At 43.5% G+C, this 21,255-nt stretch overlaps 1 protein-coding gene across 11 annotated transcripts in view; it reads right to left on the bottom strand.

Moving 5' to 3' along the window:
- Positions 1-9,285: 9,285 nt before the first annotated feature.
- ATXN2 (ataxin 2) overlaps positions 9,286-21,255 on the bottom strand; it is a 63,835-nt gene continuing 51,865 nt past the window's right edge. For 10 of the 11 annotated variants that reach the window (XM_067539527.1, XM_067539528.1, XM_067539526.1 and 7 more), the window contains 4 exons: positions 15,540-15,685; positions 14,410-14,637; positions 10,727-10,895; positions 9,286-9,931 (listed from right to left, as the gene is read on the bottom strand). In XM_067539527.1, coding sequence (XP_067395628.1) covers positions 9,903-9,931; positions 10,727-10,895; positions 14,410-14,637; positions 15,540-15,685 — 572 coding nt within the window. In that variant the 3' untranslated portion in view covers positions 9,286-9,902. The remainder of the gene's footprint in view (positions 9,932-10,726; positions 10,896-14,409; positions 14,638-15,539; positions 15,686-21,255) is intronic. The other variant, XM_067539531.1, reaches the window with a different exon arrangement.

Genomic DNA, 21,255 nt, shown 5'->3' with positions numbered 1-21,255 from the left:
ACTCTTGCACAACATTAACTCAGTACACACAGTGCTCTCTTATAAACATGGGGACAAAACTTTAAGCCCTTGAAATATACGTGATTTTAAAGTAATTTTATGGATTTCTTAAGTTACCTGGCAAAAAAACCTTAGTGAAGGTGTGTGACATGTTTCAACTTAGACTTTTATTGCAAGTTTTTTATATTAAAAGCATATTAACTTCTTGTGGGCCAAGGAATTACCCCCATTTATGAAGTGTTCTCAAGACAGTTCCTTGCAATGTTCACAGCCTTAGAAGGAAGGAAAAACAAAGGGGGACATTGAACTTTGACACTTCTCACCTTAGCAGCTGAGCAGGGTTGCATTGCCACCTGGACTACCAGATACCGGTGACCATTGCCAGAAGAGTGCCTGGTTTGGCGTAAGCTCTCAGCCCCTGCTAGAATCTCAGGGTCTGGAAAAGGGGCACACAAAATTAAATCTGATTTACTGGTTCCAAAGACAGCTGTGATGCTGACTAACAGCTTGTCTAAGGGCTAGAACTGTAAAGGAGGCCAGCATTTCTATTCTTCCTCAGCAAAAATAGGAGGCTGGGCTAGTGAAGTGTTCCTATTCCCATAGCAGCTATTTAGGACTGTGTTCCACAGTGAAGACATTGTTTGTAGTGCCTCAATTAGCTCAGCCTGGTTTAGTAGGTAACGATAATCCAGGGAGTGCCAAAACATAAGCCTTACTGGGCCTTTGGCCCAGGTGCAACTCTACACCCCCTTATTCTTATGAAAGACCTTATTTGCTGACAAACAACTTTTGCTTGTCCCTGTGGTAGACAGACTGGGCGGAAGTTTGTGTTCTCAATATGAAGTACCACCCTGGACTAGCCCTCTGAATAGGCTAATCCTACAAGGAAAGGCTAACCCAATGTTTAAGAACAGGTTACCTAGAACACTGATCCTTTTCGCTTCAAGGTTGTGTTCAACAGCAAAGCTTTGAGGAAGAGGTCCAGCAGAGGCAGCATCAAAGCCAATGCCATCAAAGAACTAAGGCAGCCTAGTCTGTGCCAGAGAGATGCATCAATTGACTTGATATTCCTTGGACCACAGAAAAATGTCAATTTATAGCCAGTGTGGTTTTACTTTACCATGCATATAAGGCCTTCCAATCTTGACTGACAGGTTTGAGTATTATAGTCCCTATTTCAGCGTAAAAGCTTGTATGAGAACAGAACATCACCTTAGCCAGCACATGCCCACAGTCCATCGTTCACTGCCTTTTTATCCAATAGGCAAAGGAAGGCCAAGAAGGGTTTTGTTGGCATAAAATGCATTTATTTCAAAGCTCTACTTTTCATGAGCACAGAATTCTTGTAGATTTTCTATGTATTGTCTCGGTATGTACTGTACAAGTAACTTATTCTTGAGTAATGCGATTTTGCTATGATGTACAAATCAGCTCTTATATAAATTGTTTTTAGAATCGGTCTGTTCTATTTTCTCCAGAAGCTCTCATTGACTTGCCAGTTATTGGATTAATGGCTGTTCTAGAATAAGAGCCCTCCTGCCCCACTTTTAGAAAAGGACAGTTACTTACCTTGTAACTGTTGTTCTTTGAGATGTGTTGCTCATGTTCATTCTCAATTAGGTGCGCCACATGCACCAATGCCAGACATTTTTCCCATAGGGGTATCTGTAGGGCCAGCTCTAACGCCCTATGCAGCAGCACATGTATGTGCCTGTATTGCACCCCTCCTTCTTGCCGGAACTTCGACTGAAGGGAAGGAGGGTGGGTTGTGGAATGACATGAGCAACACATCTCGAAGAACAGTTACAAGGTAAGTAACCGTTCTTTCTTCAAGTGCTTGCTCATGTCCACTCTCAATTAGGTGACCTAATGGCAGTATCCCTGGAGGCAGGCAGGCAGTTCACAGACGTGTTGTTTGTAACACCACTCTCCCAAAACCAGCATCGTCCCGGGCCTGCTGCGTGATGGCACGTAGTGAGATGTGAAGGTATTCACTGAGGACTATGTGGTGACTCTACAGATATCCGGCATTGGGACCTGAACCAAGAAGGCCACTGACGATGCCTGGGCCCTTTTTGAGTTGGCCATCAGAGAAGCTGGACGTGTAACTCTCTCCTGTTCGTAGCAAGCTTGAATACAGGCTGTGATCCATGCCAAGATTCACTGGGATTACACCAAGTTCTGGTCTGCACTCACAATGAAAAGTTGCATGGATCGACAAAAGGGCTTAGTCCTCTCGATGTAAAAGGCCAAGGCTCTCCTGACGTTGAAAATGTGTAGACGCTTCTCCTCATTGGAATTGTGAGGTTTTGGAAATTAGATCGAAAGAGAAATGTCTTGGTTGACGTAAAAGTAGGATATCACCTTTATAAGAAAGCTGGGTGTGGTCATAGTTGGACCTTGTCCTGGTAGAAGATTGTTTAAGGGGGCTCCGAGGTTAAAGATTTAATCTCCGAGACTCACCTCACTGACATGATCACCACCAGGAACATGATCTTCCTGGATAGGTGCATAAGGGATCAAGAGGTCAAAGGGTGTCCCAGTGAGCCTGGAGAGGACAAGGATCAGATTCCATTGAGGGACTGGGTCCCGTACCAGTGGGAAGAGCCTTTCCAGGCCTCTTGAGAAATCTGTCATCTCATTTGAGAAGATCATCCTGCCCTGTACAGAAGAACGAAAAGCCGATATGGCCACTAGGTGTACTTCTGACGAGAAGGCCAATCCTTCCTGTTTTAGATGGAGCAAGTAGTCCAAGATCGGCAAATTAGTCAGAGACATATTGTGGTAGGTACGTCAGCAGGTGAAGCACTTCCACTTGGCTAGGTAAGATGCTCTGGTGGAAAGTTTTCTGTTTTCCAACAGAATCTGCTGGATCTGCGCCAAGCAGGATTACTCTTCCAGGCTCAGCCATGGAGTATCCATGCCATCGGGTGCAGGGAGGCCAGGTCTAGATTGAACATGCGACCATGGTCCTGGGAGAGAAGGTCCAATCTCGATGGGAGGTCTAAGGGCAGGCTATGGGACAGATCAAGCAACATCCCGAACCAATGCTGGCATGACCATGCTGGGGCCACTAGGTTGACCTGCACGCTGTCCCTCTTGAGTTTTATGAGGACTTTGTGGATCAATGGTATTGGCGGGAAGGCATACATAAGGTCGCCCGACCATGAAAGAATTTTGGCATTGGTCAGTGAGCCATTATCGAGCCGATGGAGGGAGCAGAACTGATTGCACGTCCTGTTTCACCTGGTAGCGAAAAGGCCCACTCGGGGAGGGCCCCACCTCTGGAAGATGAGACTGCCACCTCTGGGTGCAACAACCACTCATGGTGAGAGCAAAAGGACCTGCTGAGGCAGTCCACTGATGTATCCCTGACCTGGGGAAGGTACGCCGCTTCTATGTGAATGGTGTGGCTCACACAGAAGTTCCACAGGCGTAAAGCCTCCTGACAAAGGGCTGGGGATCAGGCTCCCCTTCGCCCTGTTGATACAGTCCATCAAAGCCGTATTGTCCATGAGTACTTGCACGATCTTGTTGGAGAGCTGAGGTAGGAACACGTCGCAGGCTAGTGGAATTGCTCTGAGTTCCTTGACATTGATATGCAATGCTATCTCATCTCTGGCCCAGAGGCCTTGCAGCCTGAGGGTACCGAGGTGGGTTCCCCATCCAAGCTCCAAGGCATCTGAAACCAACAACATTGGCTGTGGGGCCACGAAAGGCACTCCTGTCAGCACGTGATGCAGTTTTGTCTACCATGATAGGGAGGTAAGCATCTGTGGAGGGACCGTGAGGATCATGTCCAGGTGGTGTCTGGATGGGGAATACATAGTCACCAATCACATTTGCAGAGGTCTGAGGTACAGTCTGGCGTACTGGACTATGCAAGTACAGGCTGCCATGTGACCTAGTAGGCTGAGGCATGCCCTCGCTGTGGTGAGAGGGAAGGCCAATATTCAGGCTATTGGCTCTGTCATAGCCAGGCTTCCGGTAAGAGTGCTCTGGCTCGTGTACAGTCTAGGACTGCCCCGGTAATTTCTATCTTCTGGACTGCTATGAGTACTAACTTCTGTATTAACAGGCCCAACTCTGTATTAACAGGCCTGGTCAACCTCCATGCTTCACTGGACTCGCATCTTGGATTGGCCCCTGATAAGCCAGTCATCTAGGTAAGGGAAGACCTGTATACCCCATCGCCTGAGACGGGCTGCAATCACCACCATGCACTTGGTAAACACACATGGTGCAGTTGATAGGCCAAAGGTGAGCACCGTGAACTGACAGTGCTTGCCTGCCCATCATGAAGCGTAGGAACTTTCTGTGACCTGGGAAGATGGAGATATGGAAATAGGCATCTTCAGTGCCATGGTCATCATCCCTCAGCACCATGGGGAGATGGTTGTGGTGCCCAAGGCCTCGAGCTCCATGCGTGGGTGACAACAGAGTACGCCTCCTGGAAGCCACTGAGCCTGCCATGGTCCCATGGGAGGGCTTAGTCCTTGCTCCTGCCTCTGGTTGTGCCTCTGTGACCAGTCCGTTTTCCCTGGATGCGTAGAACTCCACTTCTGAGCCAGATGACCAGGACTCACATCATGGAGACCACAGTGGAGCTGAGCAGTACAGGTCCGGGGAGCAACACCGAGGCGAGGGCGACCGCCGAGTCATAGCACGTTTGCCTCTAGATCAGGGGTCAGCAACCTTTGGGAAGGGGCGTGCCATGTCTCCCCCTGCCCCTCTCCCACACGCCGGCGCCCACTATATGTATTTGCACCCCTCCTTGGCGGCGGCAGCAGCGGGGAGGGGGTGTCTGTGGGCCCCCTTTACCCCTCCCCCACTGCAGGGATGGCAGGGGTGTCGCCCTGTGAGGGGCACCGGCCAGGCCTTCCTCTGAGGCGCCGCCCCTGCTGACATCCCCGGCGGCCCTCCGGCAGGGAGCAAGAATGAGAGGGGCGGAAGGCTCCGGCGGCGGGGAAAAGGCTGTCTGGGGTTGCCTAGATGCGCCCAGCACGGGGGCGGGGGAGGGGCTGGGAGGACGGGAGGTTGAGGGGCCGCGTCGGCGCGCCACCGGCCCTGGCCAGGAGCCTCTGCCGGCCGCAAACACTGCCACGCGACAGCTGCTCCCCTCTCCCCACCCCCACCCGCTTTGCAGTGGAAGCCACGTGGCTCCGGCCAGGCCACCACTAGGCCGACATGGGAGAGGAGAGGAGAGGGGCAGGGCCGGAAGGGGGGAAATCCGCTGCCACACGGTGCTGCACTGCGTGGGGCCATAAGCGGCGCCGCATGCTGCTCAAAATCATCACGCGTGCCACAGGTTGCCGACCCCCGCTCTAGATGGCACCGTGACGGTCTGTGGTGCCGGAGGTCCTATTTCCTGCTCCTCCCTTCTGGCGGGGGACTGCTGAGTCGTCATGGCTATTAAGTCCCCCAAACAAATATAGCTTTTTGGCCTCCTTGTTCTTTGGGGTGGAATTTATTTGGCTTTGCCTGTCCCTTTTGTTGGCCACCATGACTTCCAACAGCCCCAGGGAGGGGTGGGTGTAAAACCCCTTGGCAGGCACATAGTATTTTCTTTCTGCCCACTTGGACATGGATGGCAGAGAGGCTGGGGTCTGCCACAAGACCTCTGCCAATTGCAGTACCCCTTCGTGTACCAGGAGAGTCACCCTGGATGGAGCTGCAGCTCCCAGGATGCCGAACAGTTCATCCAGAGACTCCTTCAGCTCCTCCACTCTGAGGCACAGACTGGCTGTCACTCATTCGAGCACGTCTTGGTGGGCTCTAAAGTCATCCGGCTGGACAGTGGTGGAGGGCCCTGCTACTGCCTCATCGGGCAAGGACGATGAGACTGGTAACAGTGGAGGATTAGGATCCTCTTCTCAGGCCAGTGTAGCCCCTCCCGGGCTCTCTGTGGGTGCCCCTTTCTGGTCTGACTCCACAACCAGGTTCAGTGCCGTGCAAGGGGCCACTGAAGACCGCAGTACTGTGACTCCTGAGAGCGAGTGACCTTGTGGTCGTCTGGGGGACCAAAACTGCCACCGTCTGGGGCCACTGTCCTTGAGGCCATATCCCCTATCAGCAGAGCCCTCACATGGCAGGGGAAGGGTACACTTTACCAGGGCCCAGAGGCCCTGGGAGGCCTGGCCAGGCTGCAACCCCCATTACCATGAGGAAAAAAATTTTCATAGCTCATGAGATTGTATGTATGGGATGAGGGATTGTGGTATGTGTGTGGGAAGGAGCCCGTGTTACAAGTTTGTACTGGCCCCAAAAAGTTATGCTTGGGTCCTGCCTATCAGTGGCATCATGGGGAAACCAGCAGCCGGAGTTGAGGACAGTCTGAGTCTGAGGAGCTGCCCCTCGATGACCATGGGGGCGCCGACGCTGATTGTCCCCTTGTGCTGTACCATGCGTGCTGGCGTTCCAGTACCGGGGAGCGGTGTCAGGCATCCCGTGGTTGGCTTTTCTCTGTAGGTTTTTTAATAAGGACTAGGCGCGCAGGGCCGGGACTCCAGGGATCAGCGTGAGGAGTCTTTGAACCAGTGCCAAGGCTCTGGGGATCGGTGCTGAGTAGCTGAAGATGGAAGTCCGATCTCTTGCGGTGCAGCTCCAGGGACTGGTGCCACGGGTCCGGTGACCGCTGTCACATTCAGAAGCAGCATCTCGGAGACAGGGATCGCTGCAGAGGTCTCAGTGCAGGTTTTCCCCCAGATGAGCTTGACTAGGGTGTAGGTGCCAGGTCTTCATGTGGAGGCCTGGCCTCCCTTCCCCGGTCGTTGGCAGCATGGAGATTACCAAGAGATCCTTCATAGCCTTGAACACCTCAGACGTAGTGGGCACCACCAGGTGCCAAGGGCCCTTGCCACTCCCCGGAGTCGGCAGCGGGTCTGAGACAGGGCTTGAAACACGGAGGTGTGGTGACCCCCTTTGGGCCTGCAGGGATGAGCAGCCTGACACAGGTCTCGCTTGAACTCCCACACCCTTTCTTCAGTGTGGGAGAGTGCCCCCATTCGGCATGCACTTTCTTTGGTCTTTTCTTCTGCACCGGAAATGTTGACCAGTGCTGGGAAGACAACAGCTCCGGGGGAGTGCTCCACACCAAAGCCGACGTGCTCTGCGCCGAATCCGACCACAGTTCTGATGTTGGCCTGAGTGCCAACACCATCAAGAGGACTCTCAGTCTAACGTCTCGATCCTTCTTAGTCTGAGGTTGGAAACTTTTACAGATTTTACACCTCTCCCGCACATGAGCTTCCTCATAACACTTCAAGCAGCTCTGGTACGGGTCGTTCACTGGCCTAGACTTCTTACACAAAGCACAGGATTGGGGACCGAGGCATGCCCCGTCCCTGGGTCAATGTCTAACCTAAAACTCTCTAACTAAACACTTAGTTTATTTGTTATTAACTATACACACTTAGAACAATGAGAAAACTACTAGGTTGTAGGAGAACTTGCAGAAGCAAGGGAGCGTTCCAGCACCGTCAGAGGCAGTTAGAAGGAACTGACAGGCAGGGGGGCCGGCAGCATCCTATATACAGGTTCTAGAGCTGGCCCTATGGATACTAGGGGAAAAATTTCCAGTACCAGTGCATGTAGTGCACATACACCTAACTGAGAATAGATATGAGCAACCACTCGAAGAATGAAAGTTACATGAATGTGTACAGTGTTGTAGCCATGTCGGTCCCAGGATATTAGAGAGACAAGGTGGGGAAAGTAATATCTTTTACTGGACCAACTTCTGTTGGTGAGAGAGAGAAGTTTTCAAGCTTATTTCATCCAGTGCACTAAATGCCCCACCAACTATGTGGGTGAAACCAGACAATCACTACACTCTTGAATGAGCTCACACAGGAAAATGATAAAAGACAAGATCACCACATTACCTGTGGGAGAACACTCTTCACAAAGCCTCTCTCTATATCTGACATATCAGTCCTCATCTCCAAAAGAAAACCTGCACAAACTTTCAAAAGACGAGCTTGGGAGCTTAAATTCATAACTTTCCTAGACACTAAAAATCATGGACTGAAAAGAGACACTGGATTTATGGCTTAGTTACAACAATCTATAACCCACTAAACCCCAAAGCTGCTCCCCACCCTCTTCCTTTCCTCCCTATAAGTGGAGGAATGGTTAACGAGCCACATTGTCTTAAATGGTCCCTTGAAACACGTTAACTACTTATGCTAAACAATCTGTTCCATCTTGTATTTATGAGTAAGTTGTGCAGACCTGAAGAGCTCTGTGTAAGCTCTCTCTCACCAACAGAAGTTAGTCCAATAAAAGATATTACCTATCATGCCTTGTCTCCCAGTTACATGAATATTTGATAATCCACTTTAACAAGCTATCCTGTGTCCTTTATGAATAGAGTATTTGATGAACAGAAATAGAAGGTATATTTACTCACTTGGTTGAATAAAATGTACCATTATTATTTAATGGTTTTATGCCCCCTACTGCCTGTCAGAATTACTTCTGTAAATCAGTGACACTCTCATTGTACTAGTGGATTTACTTACAAGACAGAAACTATACCATTTAGCCTCATCTAACACCTTTCACCTTTGAGCCACAGTATACTCTGCCAGCTATATTTAATATGTACATATTTACATAAACACATTATTAACCCACCTTTGAAATGCAACAATTAGATTGTACCTTAATAGGTCACTGGTTTTCTCTCCTACCCATTAACATTTGGTTAGCAGATGTAAGTATGCTCTAATAAGGAACAGTGGTGAAGACCACAGTGCATTTTATGGAAATGATGTGAGTTAGCTCATGTTCATGTGAAGTACTAACTAGACACATGAAATTCACTTACTTTTCTTCTATTCTTCTTCTATAATTTTACTTCAAGTTTTGCCAGTCACTAATCCAGCTTTTTCTTGCTCACCCTGGCTAGTAGCTTTCCCAACACCAACATAAGCACCACTGACTTTCACATTATCTCTACCACCTCAGGCATCAAGACTTCCAATTCTGCTTCTCTCCGAAGATGCTATGTTGCAGACCAAAAGCTGCTGCTGTTGAATTTACAGAGCTTAGTTGTAAACGCATTTAAAGAAGGATACTTTGACTGAAGTAATATGTATGGTGAATTGCAGATAGTTATACCCAACCTCCTTATGTCTTGTATTGAAAAACAGGTCAAAGTTTTGAGGTCAAATACTACTTATTTTCATAATGCCAAATCAATTTTACCTGACATTAAATTGGACTGAATCATAAAGCTAGAAAATCAAGCAGAGTAAGAGTAACATACACGCACCAGATTGGTCAGTTTTTAAAACTTTTTTTATTTTTTAATTTTTTTAAAGTTTTTATTTTATATTATCTACAAAGTAAAAGTTTTCTTAACTTAAAACTTACATCACTATCTTGCAATAGTGATCACTTCATCAAACGTGATTTATAAATAATAATCCATCAGTTTGACGATTAGAATTTTTTTTTTTACTGTTGAACCTGTTTCAAGTTTAGTTAGATGTAAAAGGGATCGTCGAGTCTTGATTTTTAGTGATGATAGCAGCAAGAATCATTTGAGTTACTTCTTTTGCTAGCTGATGAGTTCATAACTTTGAAGGGTCATTAAAAAATAAATAACTTCCAGTCTTCAGAAAGCAGTTTGGGCACCTGCAAGACTCTGATACAGTGCATGGAATTATGGAATAACCCACAATTTCCCACATGCCTCTACTCCATCCGAATCTCTCCCACTGCAAGATGAACTGTTAGCATTCCTATTGGATGTTACAAGAAATCAAAAAAAAAAAAAAAAAGTTTAAACAAAATAAAGGAAATTCTAGTTTTCTGTGCTTCCAGTTGGCAGAAGCAGTGGAAGGAAGGTATTTGGCCTACAAAAGGTATCCAGCCTTTATTACTCCAGATCAGTCTTACAACTGCTGTTGGTGGTGGGCTTGTACTGCAAAAAAAAAAAAAAAAGTGCACGCATAAATAGCAAATTGGTAAGCCATACAACAATTTGCTAGTTAATCAAATCACAGGATAACTATTGAGCTCAAGTCTGTAAAAAACCTGCATTAAGATGTCTTTTGGCTATTTTCCTACCTAAACCCTAAGAAAGCAAAATTTATTTTCCCCACCCATTCCCCAACACACAAAATCAGATACAAGTTCACACACTGCTTTGGAAAAAAACAGTATTTGAGATGCCTAGAAAAGAATTACATTTAAAGAGTAATAAAACAAGTAGGGCCTGGTTTTCCCAAGCAACAGTAATGCAAAATGTCACTCTTGGGATAAAAAGTCAACTTCAAAACACGATCTGCCTTCAGCCATTGGTTGTCAGTAATACTCACATCCCTTGAACAAAATGTTTACACCTATCGTCAAGACACTATTTTACATGAACAAAACTTGGATCATTAAACCATATGCCACCTAGATAGTCTATCCCCCTAGGCAAGGCAGGCGGATATCATCCCTGCACACTCTGAAGTCTGCATAGCATGTTTTAGCCATACAGAAATAAAGTCTTTTCTAAATCAATCTTGTATGCCTATTAAGTTCACATTTGGAGTAGCAAAATATAAATACTAACTGCACAAATACTGCCTGCCACCTTCAGCAGTTTGCCTCTGTAAAAGAACATCTTACTTTTTTTTCTTTTTAACCCAAACCTGGCTCATAACTGTTTTGCTCGTTAATTTGACCTGGCTCAGTTAAGGTGCAGGTCTCCCACGCACACACTCCTCACCTGAAGGGTGCGTCATATAGGGGAAATGTGTTGTTGTCGAGACTGGAATGGGCTGTAGTGCACTTTGAGCGATGGCGGCTTGGGGACCACCAGGTGGCTGTGTCGTCATTAGCATCATTGGAGCATGGGCGGTTGGGTGAGAAGGAACCATTCCTGACTGTACATGAGCCTGAAACAAAGAGCTCTTTAGTATAATGGTCACAAGGAGGCAACACTCCCGGCCACACGACTAGCAAAGATTCCTCTAACTGTTAACAGTAAATCCTGAGATTTACTCCATTTTAACTAGATTGGCTAGAATGTGCAAATGGGGAATAGGTTTTAGATTTTAAAACAGAAGGTGTCAAATCCTTATTCTTGGCTTTGCTGATAACATCTCATCAATTTGGGCAGAAGGTCATTGCTGACTAAGAACACGGTTAAAGGATACTTTTGGAATTTAAAAAAAAGATCTTTTGGTGTTAAGAATTGAAGAAGTGTCATGAAAAGCATTTCCTATGCAGAGAATGAACTGGACACCGAGCAGAAAAATAAGCACTTATATAGGCCTTTACATACAACAGAAGAACTACCATCCCCTTTTCAAGTACCTCATATGAACATATTTTTATAAGGAGAAAGGAAAAATATGAAGCAAAGACAAAAATTTCTACATTTTTTCCTCCAGCAGAAGTCTCCAATGAAAATATCACACCTCTTGAAATTAACTTGGTTTCTCACCAGCTCTACAATTCCCAATTTCATCATGTTCATCTGTCCTAGACGCCCATTCTCTCTCCCATGTCCAACCTCTCTATATAGCTATATTTGCTCTCTATATAGCTATATTTGTTGGAAATTGGTAATTTTCCCCCTTTATTCAATTACGTAATGCAGCTAGTTCAAATCTGTTCTGGTTTCAGAAAAGCTCACAATATCACAGTTCTTGTGTACTGAAAGTGTTCATAATTAATCCCCAAAGGAAAAATGAGATGCATCTGTCTCGTTACTTATCACCTTGTGACAAATAAGCGAGTAATGTATTTCCTCTCAGCCGGTGGGAAAACTCTTTTCACTCATAAGTAACACTTCCCAAAAGGAGGCAGTCAGAGGGACTATCTATATTTTCTAGTTGCAAGTCCTATCAATCTCTATCAGTTATTTCTCAATTATAAGATGACTCTCAAAAACCAGGCAGCCATTTAACGTTGTCCACGTTTAGATGCAAACAAGTTTAAAAAAAAAAACTGGTTTTGCCCTTTTTAGCTGTGTATGTGTTTTAAATAAAGCTGGTAGGTGATACTCAGATACCACTCCAGACAGTAACAGGCTGTGGCTATGACTCATTCAGGAGAGATGTGCAGAAAGGACAGCGTTCCCATCTGGCTAAATCCTGCCACTCTTTCCATAAGCATAACTTTTACTGTACTTCTTTATCAGTATCACCCTTTAACAGACCGGCATTTGATTAATGGGACTCAAGTTTCTAAAAAGCCTCTGAAGACATAAGAACTAACTCCCAAATCATACTAAGGACCCTGTTTCTGCTTAACAGCCCAACCTCATGCGTTACATCCTTCACGATCACCAACATTTTTCCTTTGACCAAGCAGTCTATTATAGCCAAAGCAGCCATCCATAAGCAGCAGTGCTCAATACTGACATGCATATAGTAAGTTTTTTCTGCCATGGTAATGATGCTTTGCAAAATCTGACGCTTAGGTGCTGACTTCTGTAACATGCTCAGAGTTTTGTGAGTCAGGGATTCAATCAATTAGCATCAAGTTACTGATGGTCTTTAAAACGAAATTAATTTAATCCCTTGATATCACAGCACATCGGGAATTCCCACTGTAAATTGATAGTGAATTTCACGGTAGTATTTAGCTTTAGGCAATCTCTATCTGTGGTGAGTCAGGATTATTACTTGTTTTTCCTGTAAGCAAATTGAGGTAGCCATTTCGTAAGAGGTTTTTTAGCTACATGAAGTTATCATTCCTTCACTAGAAGCTTATGGGGCAGTACTCCATCTAAGAAGCCATCTGAAACTCTATACATTTTTGAGATGTCCATGCCTGTCGTTTTTATGTCTGTGATACCAATAGCACAGAATTCCACAAGGCAAAAATCAGAGACATAGAAGACTGACTCTGCTCATTAAAAATATCAGAGACTTCAACACAGTCATTTTGTTAATTCTGCACTATAATAAGCATCTTATTTTACTTCAGTGATTTTTTGTGAAGCCCACAAAGCAAAAAAGATACCAGCAAGATTAGACAATTTACTTCCATTTAAGGAAAGTGTGCTGGCCTCCAGGTATGGAATAGTCAGTTACATTTTAGTACAATTCACTTAGTCCTTTACATCATGGAAGTGAAATGAATACCTCTACAAAACATTCTGCTTTTAAGGCTTGGTGCTCTAGGTGTTTATATAGCAATCACCTGCAATGAGGCACGTCAGAGTGCAAAGGCAGGACTTTCCGGGGACCCCGAAGGAACTACAAAATCTAGTCAGTTACAGAACTATTAAGCCAGGACAGATCAACAGCCCACCTACACCAATGTCCTTTCTCAGGCCGTGGCCAGATGCTTCCGAGGAAGATAAGGCCCTATAACAAATTGACTAGAGAAAGTCAGTTGGGTGTTCCTTCACAATCCAAGAGCAAGGGGATGAGAGACTCTGAAATTAAAAAGCTATAACTTTAGAATGGATAAAAGGAAATTTGGGAAAAGGAATTTTTTTTTTTGCACATCTCCTAATTAACTTGAACAGAGACTGCCCCAGATGTTGAAGGAAAGATTTTAGCAGAATTCAAAAAAGGATTAGACTCCTAGTGGATTAAAAAGATCTTCAGTTACTATAAGGAACATCAACCCTTATGATTTAAGGCATAAGCCAACCACTAACTGCCTGGGGTTAGGAAGAAATATCCTCCACAGGAATGATCTTGCTTTAAATGTCCATTCTTTGCTATACCTTTACATTTCCACTAATCTGTGTTCTCTAAATTACATAGTGTTGATCTTTATAGCAGTGCCCCATGCAGTCGTCTCTCCACACCTCTAATCATGTTCACTGCCTTTCTATGAGCCTTCTTCTAGTTTTGCCGTATAATTTTTGAAGTGGGCTGACCAGAACTGAAAACAGCATCCAGTATCAGCTTGCTTTTTTGACCATTGCAGCCCACTGAGTTGTCCCCCGTATACTCAATGGCAGTTTAATTTACAAACCATCGATGTACATAGTTACTATCTTTCCTTCCAGTGTGCATTACTTTCCACTTGTCTAAACTGAAACACTTCTGCCCCATACTGCCCAGCCACCTCACTCTGTTAACCCTTTCTGAAGCTCCTCATAATCATCTCAGGGGCTTCCAAGCAGCCATGAGTATTTCTCATTGAATATACTTAGAAATATTTGGCTTTGCATTCAAATGTGTTTTAACAAAATACCTTTTCCAAAGCTTTAAGTGAAACCCCACGGTAGCTATTTTAGATGCAGTGGGTGCAGAAAGGTTCTTGAGCACCTGCAGAGCCTCCAGACTGCTCAATTAATCGCACTGTGCAAACAGAAACCTAAGCAAGACAGAAAATTGTCTGCCAAGAAAAATGTAAAAAGAGGCCACTGCCCCATGTGAGGGCGAGATCTTTGAGACATTAGGACATTTAATCTTTGGAACATTGTTAAAGTGTGTTTACCTGGGGTACATGAGCCATGTGTGGCGGATTGGTATATGCAGGCTGAACATGGGAGGGATGAATAGTGAAGACTGTTTGCTGTGCTGTTGGAAAACTATTTTGTGGAGACTGCGTACTGGAGCCTGGTGTCATGGAAGGTGGGGTTGGAGCAAGACCAGCATGGTAAATTGCCGACTGCTGCTGTGGGTTTGCCAGGTGGAGCGCCTGAGCAGCCTGGTGCTGGTGATGCTGGAAAGCAAAAAGGAGGAAAAAATAGTGAGAGATTCAGTTTTTGGTTCAAGGGGAGAAATGATAAAAGTTTGTTCCACAGAAATAACAAGGAATTTTTAAAATTCCTCTTAATATCAAACAGTTTAGAAGGATGTTCATATACACACTGAACAAATAAAATAAAATGCCACATTCTGATCCGGTAGGTCTTATTATTCATGTCTGAAGCAAGGGGGAAAAAGTCATTGGAGCCTGCAGACCTGATGTGTTCTCCAGCATCTAGGCTATCATGTAAAAAACAAGAAACGTCTTTCAACATTTCTGTCTGCGACTAACTTCCATGCCATAAATCCACATGTGCTGGAACCTGCAGCCAGACTGCACCAGGGGAGTGACCTGCCTTTATTAATCCCATCAGCGCTGCTAAGTCACAACCACTTCTGTGTCAAACCTGAATTCCTTATCAAAAAGGTCAAATGAGTAACTTCCAAATACTGGACTTATGCATCCAGCTGGGCAATGTGGGAAGAGCCACAGGTTTCTGTTCTCCCCCTGCTCTTTACCCAAAGTATTTTAAATCATGATTCCACTATCCTTATTGCCATCATCACACATTGGTATAAAGGCAGTTCTGACTGCACTTCACTTTGGATTCACCTGCAAATCATAAGGCAAATGAGATTTCCAAGCCACATTACTTCTGGAATGAACAAGTATGAACACAGCCTCTATGAAAGATTATTTGTCAAGAAGAATGTGTTTGGAGCTGCTCAAAGAGCAAACAATATTCATTGTAACAGATTTTTGCTTTGAAAACAACACACAAAGATGTTGAAGTAACAGATTGGTGCAATGTTTTCTAAAACAATGGGCAGCAAGATATATTCCAAAGTGTTTATTCTCTAGAGTTCTGCTGTTACCTGCACTGGACTGGGAGCAGGGTGGCTTCCAGCATGTTGACTTTGCTGCTGTCCTGTTGGTGTGGCAGAAGGCTGCGGATGAGAAGGGTGCGGATGCAGAGTAGCATTCGGGTGGGCATATTGCTGAGCAAGTGAGCCAGTGGAAACTAGAAGGAAAATGAGAAAATTGACAAGTGACAGACTATACATCTCATCCACTTCACATTGCATCCAAGGATTTTTACAGCATATCAGTGACACTGTAAATTGGCCTTTTTTCCTTACAAATAGTTTCTCTCATCGTTACCTGCACATTTTACCTTGGATCTAAAATTTATACTTGCTTTCATGTAGTTTACATGCTTTTGTTGGAAAGTTAATAAATAACTAGAATAAAATAGTTCAGCTTTCCTAGCTTGACTTAGTAAAAGCTACTGTATAGATCAAACACAGCAGTATTTAATCTTCAGTTTTAGTCAAACTGATCAGTCTAAAAGTGGTTTGTGATCAATTTCTTAAATTTTATATTTCTGAAAAAAGTAAATATCCTAATGTACAGAGTTAAATAATTCACAAACATGAATATTTATTCTATTTCCACCATCCACAAAGTCTTTGGCCTTTTACCTGGCTAACCTCACCATGCTACTCTTCTGGAGATTGTTCACAGTACAGTCCGTGCGTGTATACACTGTGCGCTTGCCTGCAAGCTACATAAAGGCAGCACACACGAGAGTTGGTAAACAATAGCTCTCTGAAAGCCAACCAGTTTTAGTTGGAAGTTGGAACCTTCCTTTTCCTCAGAGAGCCCAATTCAAGATGCCTTCCTGCATGATCACCATTCCCGTTGACTTCTTCATTTCACACTAAATTGCTTCAAAAAGGCTTTCACTAGAGCACTAAACAATGAATTTAAACAAAGCAAGTCCCCAAAAAATGACCACACACTTCCTGTACACCTGTATCTTATAGATCTTACGCAACATTTAAGATCATGCACAACCTACCCATAGCTCGTGTATGCGGCTTACAAATCATTACTGTGCCAAAAATGGAATGTCTGAAGCAACCTATCACTTGGTCCTGAACCAAATCTCCTGTCTGGATCCTCACTAATTTAACAGATTAGGAAGAGGAACAAACAGGACTATAGTTACCTGCTAATCAGAGAGCTACAAATGTGAAGTTCTGCACTGCTGTGCTAAGAAAGCCAACATTAGGAGAATTTGAGGCACACGTTAAATGTACCTCTGCTGCACCTTTCTGCCTTTAACAGCACAGTTAATTAGAAAAAAAGAAGCTCCACCTGGGAGATATCAGCTTAGTTAGATTACAGTTATGGCCTCAAGCACCTGCATATTCATTGCCAGCAATTCTTTTTATACTAGGAAATCCCAACTCTGAGAGCAAATGGATTTAACTGCTCTAACTTCTGTACCCCAATATGCCAAAACCCTGTTGCAGTTTCTGAAATATAGAGCTCCTCAGCAGAACATGCATAAAATGAAGAGCCCTGATCTGTTCATTCAAAAAAAAAAAGCAGGGGATTGAAGAAAGCATACCAAATATATCATCATTGGATAAAGTGCAGCACTGTCTGCCTGCCATAAGGCCTCAGCAAGAACTAGCCACCTTGCCATTCCATCAAGTGCCTCAGACATACTCCAATTACTTCTGAGCAGACACCCACTTCCCCAACCTTTCCCAGTTCAGTTTGCCATTACTTCCGTTGCCTTATATTTGCTCAATACTTTACAAAATCCTAAACAGTGACTTTTTTTCAGGTAGTGGTGAGCTCACTTAAGTCTAAATAATCCACCTACTGCAGCCCATTCAAACCTTCAAGAAGTCACCTCACATGAAAATGTAATTAACTCTTCATTGACCCTATGTTTCAAGCACACCCTACAATAACACCATCTTCTGATGTCAATGTACAGATGAATCTTGTCAACTACACAGCAAGGCTTTCAATTTGAAAAGTACTGAAAGGTCTATTTTGACCATGATGTACTTGTTACAATATTATTAAGTTTTTACATATAATTAATGTTTTTAGCTCAGAGTTGAGGTTTGGAAGTGCTAATTTAGCCTGAAAATGTCTGAAGTTTCTATGCAGCTAAACAGGAGTTAGTCTCCAGTGCCATGGTAGCCTGTTATGCTTTCAAGCAAAAAAAAAAAAAAAAAAAAAAAAAAAAAAAAAAAAACCCAGTGACTTCATTTTTAATGTTACCACTTACATTTTATTTACAGCAGCAGCAGCAAATTTCCATCTGTAATTTTTTTTCACTGCCTGCAAGCTCATATGAAACATACCAATTCACACATTAGAATTAAAACTCAACTCTCTATTACAATTTCAAGTTTCTCCATTTCATCTCATGAAATTAATCTTGATCCAATATTTGTGGGGCCTCTCTCTGTAGTCTGGGTAATCCCTACAAAAAAGGGGAAGTAGTATTTCTACTTTAATGATAAGGAATTGAGGCACAGATGTATTAAAAGTCTTTCCACATCCAACCTACCTCTCCCCAAGTCTGATTCTAGGGCTCTTTCCTCCCTCATTAAAGCTCCATTCCATTTAAGAGGAGATTTGTTAAAAGCATGTACTGGAAGTTGTAAGGTATTCAAGGCTTCCCATTCCCACACTTTATTCACTGAGGCCTGGAAATAGTTTAATTATTATTCCCTACAGCTGTGAGTGTGCTTCATCTTTATTTCTCCACAGCTTGAGAGAAGACCAAATGCAAGTGATCCTGAAGCAGGTATCTATATTATGCAATAAGGCTTCATGCTGAAAAGAATTTCTGTTATGCCACCTAATGAGAGTCCAGAACTTACTAGAAAAATTCTAAATGCAGAAGGAAGAGGGAGACGAGCAAATAAAAGTCAAGATTATTCTTCTGTCAAAACACCAGTTTTCAGTAACTTCTCCTAAAGTCTTATGTTCACAGCTTGGCAGAGAACTGTGTGCTAGTTTGTTTATACAGTGAGTTTGTATACAATTAATGTACTAAAAATGCTAATTCAACTGCTGCTGCAAATTATATTTTAATAGTAACATTTAAGAAAAACACCTTTGTTAATTTTCTTGAGGCTTAACCAGATTCCATGAACATGTGACTCAAGAAACTTCAGGAATAATGGAGTTGATCATTTAAAAACAAATGAATCCACCTTCTCCAATTCATAACAGAAGTTCAACTTGAGCTCAGGAAAATTAACATTAGGTTTGTTTCTTTTCCCATTTATTTCTAAAGAATCCCAGTTTCTACAAAACTACTGATCATCACCGCAAGAGAGTTTCTGATAAAGTGTTTCATTTTCGGAAGGCTTTTCCTTCCCTTTATTACTAAGGATGTGTGGGTAGAAAAGTATCAGTTTATGTGTTTTAGCTATGTGCTCTTCCCATAAAATGACTTTAACATCACAATGAGATTCCATGGAGATTTAAATTGTGGTGTCACAGGATTACATCAGATGAGGAAGATGTGTGAAGCCATTAAAGGAGCCTTGCAAAATAGTCATGAACATTTACAAACCAGGATACAATCTACTCACCTTCATTATGACAATTGATATAAATAATTTTTAACAGAGTCATCCAAAGAGTTAATCACTCTAGGTGAATATTTTCATGCTAATTTCTATAATAAACATGGGAACAAAAATAACTGATAAAAGTAATCAGAAATCATATTACACTGTCCTTGCTATGTCAGCAGTGCTATGGTTTTCCAGACGTCGTACTGTCTAATACAGGATACAGTTTTGAAAAAGCTCTATGGAAGCACACAATTAACAAACAGTGTTTGCTTTATTTTGGAATGGCTCCTCAGTATAAGCAACCTCTGCTCATCTCAGGACTGCTGATAATCATGGTTTGCCTTCAGCAGAAGTCTCCTAAATATCACCTTTTAAGTCAGAAATGCCTTCTTTCCTAAGAAGAGCTCCGTGCACCTCGCAACCTTGCCTCTTTCACCAACAGAAGTTGGTCCAATACATTTTTTTTTTAACCTCAGTCTCTCTTCTTTCCTAGGAGAACTGAACTAAGTTGATTTGCTTCACTTATACCACCTTCCAAACAGGTGCTTTCTTAATATGGGCTATTTTCATATTAATACACAGTTAGGACAAGCAATTCCATATTGGATTGGACAAAGATTCTATACCAGAAGAGTCTTTAATTACTGAATTGAAATCCAACTAAAGCAAGGAGGACAGAGCAACAGTCAATGTTTCTGACACGAGCAGAGAAAGAAAGGCAGGCAGCTATTGTAAACCCACAGAAATGGCCAACATTGAAAATCAGAGCAGCACAGACCAGAGAGAGAATTACCAACCACTAGCCTAAACTGAAATCAATCCCTAAACTTCAGACATTCAAATTTCCCTTGTGAGGAAAACTGAATGCTGACAATGGAACAGTGGGAACTGTCAGAGGAGTAATGCACTGATAGTCAGAACCTACTAAAGGGCTTCCAGGTACTGACCAGAGAAGAGGCTCCAAGACTAGAGCCAGACCCAGTAAGATGGTGAGGATAACATTGAAAGACCTCAGTTTGAATGGTCGGAAGCAGAGAAATAGCATGTCTTTTTCATTTTATAAACACATACAAAATCATTTTACACATTTACAGTGGACTCCATTTAAAAGAATATCTATCAAAGGAATGAACTTGTTAAAGGAATTGCAACGCACCAAACCAAGATATGTAAACACCCTTAAGCACTCAAACTACATTTCCAGCACACAATCATACAAAGTCATTCTATAAAATACATTTTCTGTATGCCAAAATGAAAGCTACGAAATCCTTTTAAAACCAAAATCTGTTAGGGAACACAAGTTACATTTTTTTATATTGTGTCTCCATACCCTTTTGAATGAAGTGACTCACAGGAAAGAGGGTGCATGAAACAGATAGCTACTGTGAACAGAGAGAGACACTAACAAGCTTACTGCAACACACGAGCAAGAGGCCCAGGAATTGCATCCCACCTAGTTGTGGAGGGCTAGGGTCTCTGATGGCATGACCATAGATTATTCTTTGGCCACTCCACTAGGGACCCTATCCCTGCACAGCATGGGTTTCTGAAGCTTCTTCCCCAACTGTTGTAAATCCTTAAAATAAAAGTTGAAGCTCACTCAGCTGATTGTAATTTATTTCTAAGAGAATACAACATTCTCCATTTTGGAATGTGATGTGTCTATGGTTCCTGGGTCTATCATCAGGGGAGAAACACAGAGGTTACCCACCATATAATTAAGCCCTGAGTGCAATATTCTCCTGTTCAATTTGTTTTGCTTAACCTATGATGTATTTGATCAGTACCTGAATATCTGATACCTTTGTTTGGCAGTTAAGAAACTGCTGATGCAGCTTACCAATCCACCACAATGACTGCTCTCCTTTTTCATTAAGTGTACAGAACCAAGTTCTATTTGGCCCAACTCAGATGCATTGTAGAGAGAGGGTGCAAAGAGGCCCTCCCCACCCAGCACATTGTTGCAAGACAACAATGTGGATGGCAGCTATGCTGAGGCAAAAGGACCAGGTAATGTAACTGGTAGTGCTTCCTGGCCAGCGGGAACCCATCCCCACCATATACCAAAGGGGACAGGCCTGAGAGCAGGCTACACTTTTATTACAGGAATGACAAGATGTGGTGCTTGCCATGTTCCTTCAATGGCCCCAGAAGAATAAGGATTCCAGAGTGCTCTCTGCCATGACTA

The sequence above is a fragment of the Emydura macquarii genome, unplaced genomic scaffold, assembly GCF_026122565.2.
Source record: "Emydura macquarii macquarii isolate MOO-44397 ecotype Brisbane River unplaced genomic scaffold, CSIRO-AGI_Emac_v2 contig_554, whole genome shotgun sequence".
In the NCBI taxonomy this organism is placed as follows: Eukaryota; Metazoa; Chordata; order Testudines; family Chelidae; genus Emydura; species Emydura macquarii.
Note: the sequence above shows the minus strand (reverse complement) of the source record. Positions and strands in the feature narration are given on the sequence as shown.